Raw genomic sequence first — 9,721 nt, 5'->3', positions numbered from 1 at the left:
AAGAGTCGGACATGACTGAGTGACTGGAATAAACTAAAGGTGTACACTAAAGATGCACACGTGATGTGCATAAACTATAGAGTTAGGATATGTTATTAACAAGACACTGTCATCTACACCCACGGTGCTTCTGTGAAGTTGTGAAGGTTGTTCAAAATTTTCACCAGATCTTTAAAATTAGTTGCAGTGCATAATATCCTCTAGGCTTCCCATCTAGATAGCTCACAGGGACACTCTCTCCTCTCTTTCTCTATCCCCAGGGTATGTGATAATGAGGGCTGGGGAGCCAATCCTAGCAGGAAATAGATTAAATATCCTTAAAAGTTTTGCAATGGGAGCCCCAAGCGGTTTCATAAAAATCAGGGAGTTAAACATCCACCCTCCAGTTTCACCATGTCCCCAGAGCCTTGTGCCAGGGGCACATGTTATAAGGCCTGGAACTTCTGGATCCAGCCTTGGTATGTAAGGAGTCAATATAATGAGCAGGTGTTTGGTGCTGAACTTTAGAACCAAGAAGAGGGCCCCAAAGTCTCAGCCTGAGCTTTGGAGACAGAGAGGAGAGAAGGGGCTGCAAGTGACAGGAAAGGCTGTCGAGGGTGCCTGCCCAAGGAGGTGACTGCTGCCGTCAGATCTTGCTGACTTTGTAGGCAACCTCAGGTCTGGGTTTAGCCCTACAACACCTCTCTCATATCTGCTTAGTTCCTTAGTTTCCTGCTCAGAGAGTTGGGTCACATGTGGTAACAGTAGGAATATTGCTGAGATCTGGGGAGACAGGCCAGTTAAGTAGGCAAAACTGAGGTGTAGGAATAAGATGAGTTAAGTTACTATAGGTTCCGTATCTACCTCTTAGCCTCAACACAAGGTTACAAGAGTCAGAGATTATTTCCAAGAAGCAAAGAGTGGTAGGAAATAATGTGATCCTCTGGAGAAAAGCTAGGCTGTGGTACAAAAGGACATTTCCTGGAATGACCACAGTGTATGACTAATGGAATTAGAAGCGATCGCTGCAATTGTTTAAGTCCCTCTAGGAATGATCTCCAAGCAGAGCAACTGGGGCAGAAAGGCCATCTGTTAAATCTGCCACCCATCTCTACCCTGGACAACTGATTTTTGTCCAGTCAAGAATAAAATTCTCGGCAATCCTGAGGATGAATACTCTAAAGATACTTTAACTAAGAAGAGCTTAGCATAGTCATCTTACTGAAGTCTCTTCAACCAATCTTTTCCAAGCAGAGATCTCCTAGCTTCACTATTCTGAATTTTCTTTTATGTTCAAGTTCCCTACTTCCTTTTTTCCTCAAAAATCCTCTTTCTGATTCCTTTTCTGCTCTGCTCCCTTAAATTCTGAAGTACAAGCATTGATTCCAAAGAGTCCGTCTTGACTAAATGGAGGTAGGCACCCAGACCTTTGATATTTCTCTTTATCATTTTTCATTTAATCTCTACCCATTTCAGGCTGTCTCAGGCTGCATTTGTTAACCTAAACACTTCTGAATTTCCAGACTGTGTCTTGGAGTTCCAGAGATTTAAGCTTGAATCCCATTTCTGCTGCTGATTGGCTGTAAGACTTGAGGCACATTACAAATTCTCTAAGCTTCTCTTGCCTTATTTGCCAATAGAGGCAATAATATTAACTTGCAAAGCTTTTCTAAGGTCTAAATTCTATTTCACTTGCCATGTTCTTTGTGCAGTGGCCGGCATATAGCTGATGTCCAAAATATGTGTTCTTTCTTCTTCACCATCCTACCTCATTTTCATGTCAAAATATTTTCTGCCTTAGCTTTTATGAATTTCATTGTTAACCACCAGGTAACTTGCCTGTCACCACATAGCTTACTTGACGTGTAAGTTTACTGCAGCTCTTCTGAATTCTTTGATAAATAATGTGCTGAGCACTGATCACGACCAAAGAAGAAACTGAGGAACACTGAGAGTCAACCTGACCTTCAAGCGAACAGTGAGTTCATGACCCTTACTGTTCATTTCACTGGTATTTGTAGCAAGAAAGAAAATGTCTGTGTATACAATTGTGTGTATTTCTCCAGGAAGTTTATTAATTCAACTAAAGAGTCAGTACCTTCTTTTTGAAGGTCCATTAAGCCTTGATTTCATGCTAGTTGCTGATAGTTGACAGTGTTGTATGTAGCCATCATTTAGAGCTTGAAATCTAGAGAAAAATTAGATCTTGATGCAAATCCCATTTTGGCCATTTTACTTTGAGTTTGATCATAGAAATGTAAAATTTTTCTAAGCCTCTGTTTCTTCACCCATAACATGGTACGGTTAACAGAACTTTATTCACAGATTTTTTAAGGAGATAAAACACACATGAAGTTAGTAACAGCTAGCTAAATAAAATTGAACTCTCTTTCGTAAAAAAAAAAAAAAATTGCTGGGCACTTTCTGTGTCCTAAGGCACCTTCTAAGCACTGTCTTGACAGAAGTCAACAAAGCAAAACCCTCACCCATTTTGAGTTCACATTGTAGTGGGATTAGTAGTGGAAAGATCAATGCCCTGGAAGTCAGGAAGCTAAAATTAACACATGGTTTCCACCCTGTAACTATCCTCTTCTAAGTCTTCATCTTCTCATCAACAGAATCAGCCCTAGCATTGTTGCCTTTTGTTCTCTGGATGCACTTGGACTCTGCCTTGTGATTGGGGTCATGGCCATGGTTGATGCTGCATCAGGGTCTCCTCCCACCTAGGTTCACAGTAGTTGAATTCATAGACTTATCAGGAATGGCAGTTTCTGACTATTTTGAGCATCAGAGCTTTGATTTCTTATCCCAGCAGCCAAGAGTAACTTTACAGACAGCCATTCCTATACCCTCCAGTTCTCTCTGGAGTTCTGTGAGCTGAGTATCATTTATGTGTTTTCTGGATCAAGCTAAGCTTCCAAAGTAGGAAGTTCAAGGGAGAAAGTGAGAAGGTATTTAAGTTTACCAATTATACACAACTGGAAATTAAACAGAAAGAAGGAAGGAAAAAAGAGGGAAGGAAGGGAAAAGAAAAGGAAGGAAGGAGGAAGGAAGGGAAGGAAGGAAGAAAAAGAGATAATGCAATAGGAAAGGAACTAAGAAGGCAAAGAAGAGAAGCTGGAAGAAAGGTTGAAACATTAGTGAGAGCCCCAGCAGAAAAGAGGCATATGAGGAAGTGTTTCTTTAAATACCTACGCATAAGAGGTAAATGAAATTAAGTATAACCAACTCAGATATCTGCTACAGTGAACTATACGTGCTGTCATGATGTTTCACAACTCTTAACCTGAAGAAGCAAGGCAAAAAAAATTCAAAGAAAAGATTTTCTCTTTAAAAAAAAAACGTTGAGAGGAAACCAGGGACCAGAAGGAAATAACCTCTGGAGGAGTTAAATCTATTTGATTCTAACCTTTGTCTTTAAAAAAAAAATATCTTCCTAGGTGCAGTCACTAGCTTTTCCTCAATTCATTTCAGGAATTTGAAGGAACCCCAACTTTCCCCTTCCCTCCACACACGATGCCACTGAGGTCCCTGGAGAACAGCAGCAGTATGTCCTCCACCTTCCTGCTGAGTGGCATTCCTGGCCTGGAGCACATGCACACCTGGATCTCCATCCCACTGTGCTTTATATACATAGTCTCCATCCTGGGCAACTGCACTATCATCCTTATCATTAAAACAGAGCCCTCACTCCATGAGCCAATGTACCTCTTCCTGTCCATGCTGGCTCTGACTGACCTGGGTCTGTCTCTTTGCACCCTCCCTACAGTGCTAGGCATCTTTTGGGTTGGGGCACGAGACATTGGCCATGATGCCTGTTTTGCCCAGCTCTTTTTCATTCACTGCTTGTCCTTCCTGGAGTCCTCTGTACTACTGTCTATGGCCTTTGACCGCTTTGTGGCCATTTGTCGCCCCTTGCACTATGCTTCCATTCTCACCAACACAGTCATTGGCAGGATCGGCCTGGCTTCTCTGGGTCGCAGTGTAGCACTCATTATTCCTTTACCTTTTATGCTCAAAAGATTCCCATATTGTGGCTCCCCAGTCCTCTCACATTCCTACTGCCTCCACCAGGAAGTGATGAAGTTGGCCTGTGCAGACATCAGAGCTAACAGCATTTACGGCATGTTTGTCATCGTTTCTACAGTGGGTATAGACTCACTGCTCATTCTCTTCTCCTATGCCCTGATCCTGCGCACCGTACTGTCCATCGCATCCAGGGCCGAAAGGCTCAAAGCTCTTAACACCTGTGTTTCCCACATCTGTGCTGTGCTCCTTTTCTATACTCCCATGATTGGTCTGTCTGTCATCCACCGCTTTGGGAAGCAGACACCTCATCTGTTCCAGGTGATTCTGGGCTTTGTGTATCTTCTCTTCCCTCCTCTGATGAATCCCATCATCTACAGTGTGAAGACCAAGCAGATCCGCGATCGTGTGACCCACGCCTTTTGTTCCTAGCTGGGTTTAATCTTGGAGGCACTGTTTTTTTAAATGTACCCTTACTCTTCTATTCTTTATAATATCTAATATGCATGAAGTGGAAGAGATTGTTATTTATTTACTGAACAAATAAGAAGTCACAGCTGTCATGGAACCCTCACTGTGGTATCAAGGAAATACATGGCAATAGGACGTGGTGGCTTGTATTTTCCAAAGAAGGCCACAGGGTTACGTCTCATCCCCAGTTCTCTTCCAGAAATGCCCAAGTCCTCCAAAAGGGATTGGAATATGTTGCTTCTCCCCCTGTAACTGGGTCAGACTCAGCAGCTTAATGGATTGGCTGTTGAGGTAGCAATGCTATAAGACTTCTGAGGCTGGGTCATAAGAGGTGATATGTTACTCATTGATATTCACTCTCTTTCTCTCTCCCTCCTTTTCTGTCTCTCTTTCGATATGTATCTATAGCTCTCACTCAGTGCTTGCTTTTGAAACCTGGCCATCATACCGAGCAGAAGCTCAAACCCCATGGAGAGGTCACATTTAGGTGTTTTAGCCAATAGACTCAGCTGAGGCCTCAGACTTGGTTGGATCATTATCAGCTACTAGTATCAATAAATCTTCAAATTATTCTAACACCCAACCTTCCTGTCTTTCCCACTTGCGCCTGGTGAAACAACCAATGTACTCTGAGTCCAGCCCAAATTGCAGATTTGTAAGTTAAATGAATATCTGTTTTTTTTTTGTTTGTTTGTTTTTTGTTTGTTTGTATGTATGTATGTTTTTAAGACACTACCTTTTGGGATTCTTTGTTAACCATATGTTAACTGTGTTCCATATGTTAACTGTGTTAAAGTGAAAAATGTTTATATAGAAGCTAAAAGAAAGATTTCTTCCTCCAGCTAGGGAAAGAAATGGAATGAAAGATTTCCTTGAGTTGGCATAGAAGGCAGCCTTCAGGGATGTATTGAAGTTAGACAGGCAAACTGGAAAGTGATGGTCCAGCCTGAGAGAACAGCATTTGCTAACCTGACACAGAGGTGAGAGAGAGGACCCTGTCTTCAGGAAAATATCTGAAGTTGTTCTTATTGCCATTGTTCTTCCCTAGCAAGTCAGAGAAGAGTAGATAATGTGGGGGTGGGTGGTGGTAAGTGGACTGAGATGGAGGCACTGACCCTATTGTTATAAGCCAATGAACTAAAAAGAGAGAATTCCTTACACCCTCCTATTTGTGCACTGCAGCTCTACTACATTGCTCCAGATTTTTTTAAATGGATTTTTTGAATAATACTTGTCAGAACAGTATTTGTAATTTTGACTTGGAGATATTTGCAAGGAAAGCAGGCCTGGATAAGATACTACCAAGGGTAGTTTTGAACATCTAGGGGGAAGCATGAGGATGTTGTGTTCCTGCATAGTTTTAGTTCAGGGTCTAGAAAGAGAGTGACAGAGGGCCAAGGATAGAATTCTCTACTAGGACCTTTATGTGGAGGCTGTTCTCTCTCACTGGAAGTTAGTCTCATTCAAGGCTACCTATCACATTTGGCATTTAACATTTCATGTGTCATGCCCCACTGCCAACCAGTGCTTCATCCAGTCTGGCATAAGAAAACTGTTTCCAATGACAGCTATGTGGGAACCTTTGATGATACCACTTGAAAGATCCAAGATTACTTATAGACAGCAAAAAGAATATGTCCTTGAGTATCATGAGTGGTTTATGGATTGAACCCACTGCTCATGTGTTTCCCTCATTGTCAGGCAGGTTCTTTAGCACTAGTTTCACTTGGGAAGCCCCCACAAAACTTCAAAACAATCACAAAGCCACTACAAATACTGAAGCATACATTACAACTCCACATCTGGAAACAATACGTATGCCATCTACAGGCAATTTCAATCCTTCAGTGGGAGTCATGTTCTCTTATATCTTATAATGAATTAAAGAGTTATTGTGACATACCAGTAAGTAGAGTAAACTTGGAGTCAGTTTTGAGAAAGTTCTGCATTCTAACTGTGAACTTAGGAACTTTTTCTATTAAAATGGATCAATAATGTCTATCCCACAAGGCTTTTTACGTAGTCCAAGTATTTTATACATATGTGTATATATATATACACACATATATATATGAAAGTTTCAAAACAATTCTTAGCATGTTTTTTAGCTTCAAATAATTTTTAGTTACTTTCATTCCTAAAACAAAGCCTAATGACACAGAATAAAACATACCATGGAGACTGTGTAATCAGTCAGAGAAGAACCTCTGAAACAGCCCTGAGATGAAGGAGAACCACTTCCTTCGGAAAAAAAAAATGGAAAATTTTCCAAGGGGAATGTCCTAGCTGATTCTTAAAGAACAAGCAGAATTTAAATAGACAAAACTCTGTGTTGTTCTATGCTATGCTTAGTCATTCAGTGGTGTCCAACTCTTCACGACCGCATGGTCTGTACCCCACCTGGCTCCTCTGTCCATGGGATTTCCCAGGCAAGAATACTGGAGTGGGTTTCCATTTCCTTCTCCAGTGGCTCTTCCTGACCGGGGAATTGAACTGGGGTCTCCTGCATTGCAGGCGGATTCTTTACCAGCTGAGCTACCAGGGAAGCCCAAACTGTGTGAGTGAAGGAATGTTCCCTCAGGCCACAAGTATTTGTTGAGTGTGTGTGTGTGTGTGTGTGTGTGTGTTTCCCTAGGCAGAGTCTGCATCCTAGAAACACAGTGGGCAAAATATTAAAGAAAGACTTTTTTTCTTGGTTTATATTTTTGTTTTTTTTGTTTGTTTGTTTTATTTTTAATTGGAGGATAGTTGCTTTACAGCATTGTGTTGGTTTCTGCCAAATATCATCATGAATCAGCCACAGGTATACCTATGTCCCCTCCCTCTTGACTATCCCTCCGCCTCCTTCCCCATCCCTCCCCTCTAGGTTGTTACAGAGCTGAGAGACACAGACAATAGAAAAATCAGTGAGTAACCATTTCAGATAGCACCAAGTGCTCTGAAGGAAACCAAATGGGGGGGTTCAATAAAATTCTAAATTATGTAAGATATGAAATATTGAAAGGAAAAGCATTCCAAAAATGCAGAATAAATGTCAATGGTCTGAGGTGGGGAAAAAAAACAAAGACAAAGAAAAAAAACCCAAAACTGAAAGGTTGTAGGAAAAACAAAAAGACCAGTGCCAGTATGGCTAGAGCTAAGTGAGTAAACATTAACCAGTGGAAAATTAGAAAGCAATAATTTGATATTAGATACAGGGGACAGGAATGCTAGGCAAAGCTGATGTTTTAAGGTCACTGTCAGAAAAGATTCCTTGATTTAGGCGACTGTGAGAGTTTAAAATGCTCTGAGGGACCTAGGATGAAGTCCTTTGTATCTAATATTGTAATTGTTAAACTTTGCAACGTATGCAACCCAGAAATGATGGGAAAAGGGAAGAAATGAACTGCACCTTCCTGTGAGAATTCTGAGGCTCAGACTCCTCTGAAGACATTTAAAAGTACCAAAATCTGGTTCACTCATACTACTTATAAATATTCCATCACTATTTGTCAAATTAAATGCTCTATCCATAATGCATTCTTGACTTTATAATAAATTCCATACTGCACAGCTTTTCACTCTCCCCCCAGTCTTCCATTAAATGGTAAATGCTGTGGCACTGAATACACTGTGTGTGCTTAGCTGCTCATCCATGTCCAACTCTTTGTGACACCATAGACACTACCCTGCCAGGCTCCTCTGTCTGTGGGATTTTTCAGGCAAGAATACTGGAGTGGATTGCCATTTCCTTCTACAGGGGATCTTCCTGACCCAGGGATTGAACTTGCATCTCCCGTGTCTCCTGCATTGCAGGTGAATTCTTTTACCTGTTGAGCCATCGGGGAAAGTCCTGAATATATTGTAGATGCCAATACATACTGGTCAACAGTTTATTGCCTAAATATTCAGTGCTTGTCTCTTGTTGTTGTCAGTCAGTCGCTAAATTGTGTCCGACTCTTTGCAACCACGCAGACTGCAGTGCGCCAGGCCTCCCTGTCCCTCACTATCTTCCGGAGTTTGCCTAAGTTCATGTCCATTGAATTGGTGATGCCATCCAATATCTCATCCTCATCTTATCTCCTACATACGTTAGATAGCTTCTCCAAGACTTTCTCCCGGATTTGTTAAGTCTTTACACAATACACAATGGGGTTCATTAGGGGTGGCAACAACAAGAATATGTGTGCAATAAGGATTATAGCAAGGGGGCTTTTGTACTTGGCAAAGCGGTGCATGGCAGCCAGTGTAATGATGGGCACATAGAAAATGAGTACAGCACAGAAATGGGAGACACAGGTATTCAGGGTCTTAAGTCTCTCTGCCAAAGATGCAATGCTGAGTACAGTCTTCAGGATCAGTGTATAAGAAAGAACAATGAAAGCCAAGTCCAGCATAGTACAGAGAGCAACAAAGAACCATAGATAACATTGATCTTGTTGTCAGAGCAGGCCAGCTTCATGGTATCCTGATGAAGACAGTATGAGTGAGAAAGAACATTCTTCTGACAATATTTCAATCTCCTTAGCATGAAAGGAAATGGAAGCACTAAGAGAAGGCTCCTGGTGGCTAAAATCGGTCCCATTTTAACAACTCTGTTGCTAGTGAGGAGAGAATTATATCTCAGGGGATTGTGAATGGCAAGAAAGCGATCCAAAGACATAACCAGCAGTACTGAGGACTCCATGACTGTGAACCCATGGATGAAAAATTCTTGAGCAAAGCAGGCATTGGGTGAAATTTCCATGGCATTGAACAAGAAGATTCTCAGCATGGTGGGGAGAGAGGAGAAGGACAGGCCCAGGTCAGAGATAGCCAACATGGCAAGAAAATAATACATGGGTTCATGAAGTGAGGGCTCTGTCTTTATGATAAAGAGAATGGTACTGTTGCCCATGATGGCAACCAGATATAGGAGGCAAATGGGAATGGAGATCCACTCGTGGGCATGTTCCAATCCTGGAATTCCAATCAGAAGGAAAAGTTGGACCTCAGAGTTATTGAGAACAGCCATGAGAAGTGGGAATATGAACTCTTTAGCCAGATCTGAAATCACATAAACAAAAAGCGGTAACACTTTTGGATAAAGCTCAGTGTGGGACAGGAGTGGGGAGGAGCAGAGGGAGATGAGCAGTTTTTATTACACTATATGCAGAAGCATATATTTGACAAAATATTAATAAAAAGAAACTGCCAACATTTGTCAAAAAGCCTTAAACATGTTCATGTCCTCTAACATAGGAATTTTACTTACAGTAATTTATCC

The 9,721-nt window shown here is 41.5% G+C and overlaps 2 protein-coding genes across 2 annotated transcripts; one reads left to right on the top strand and one right to left on the bottom strand.

Annotated features, from left to right (window-relative positions):
- Window positions 1–3,495: 3,495 nt before the first annotated feature.
- Window positions 3,496–4,437, top strand: LOC113904758 (olfactory receptor 51G2). Its single transcript, XM_027561850.1, has one exon. The coding sequence runs from the start codon at window positions 3,496–3,498 to the stop codon at window positions 4,435–4,437; it is 942 nt and encodes a 313-aa protein (XP_027417651.1).
- A 4,145-nt stretch (window positions 4,438–8,582) lies between these two features.
- LOC113904914 (olfactory receptor 51A7-like) lies at window positions 8,583–9,469 on the bottom strand. The gene is given in 2 exon segments (XM_027561982.1): window positions 8,583–8,875; window positions 8,878–9,469. Coding segments are annotated over 2 exon segments (885 nt in total).
- Between the last annotated feature and the right edge of the window lie 252 nt (window positions 9,470–9,721).

This window comes from Bos indicus x Bos taurus, chromosome 15 (genome assembly GCF_003369695.1).
Source record: "Bos indicus x Bos taurus breed Angus x Brahman F1 hybrid chromosome 15, Bos_hybrid_MaternalHap_v2.0, whole genome shotgun sequence".
In the NCBI taxonomy this organism is placed as follows: domain Eukaryota; kingdom Metazoa; phylum Chordata; class Mammalia; order Artiodactyla; family Bovidae; genus Bos; species Bos indicus x Bos taurus.
Note: the sequence above shows the minus strand (reverse complement) of the source record. Positions and strands in the feature narration are given on the sequence as shown.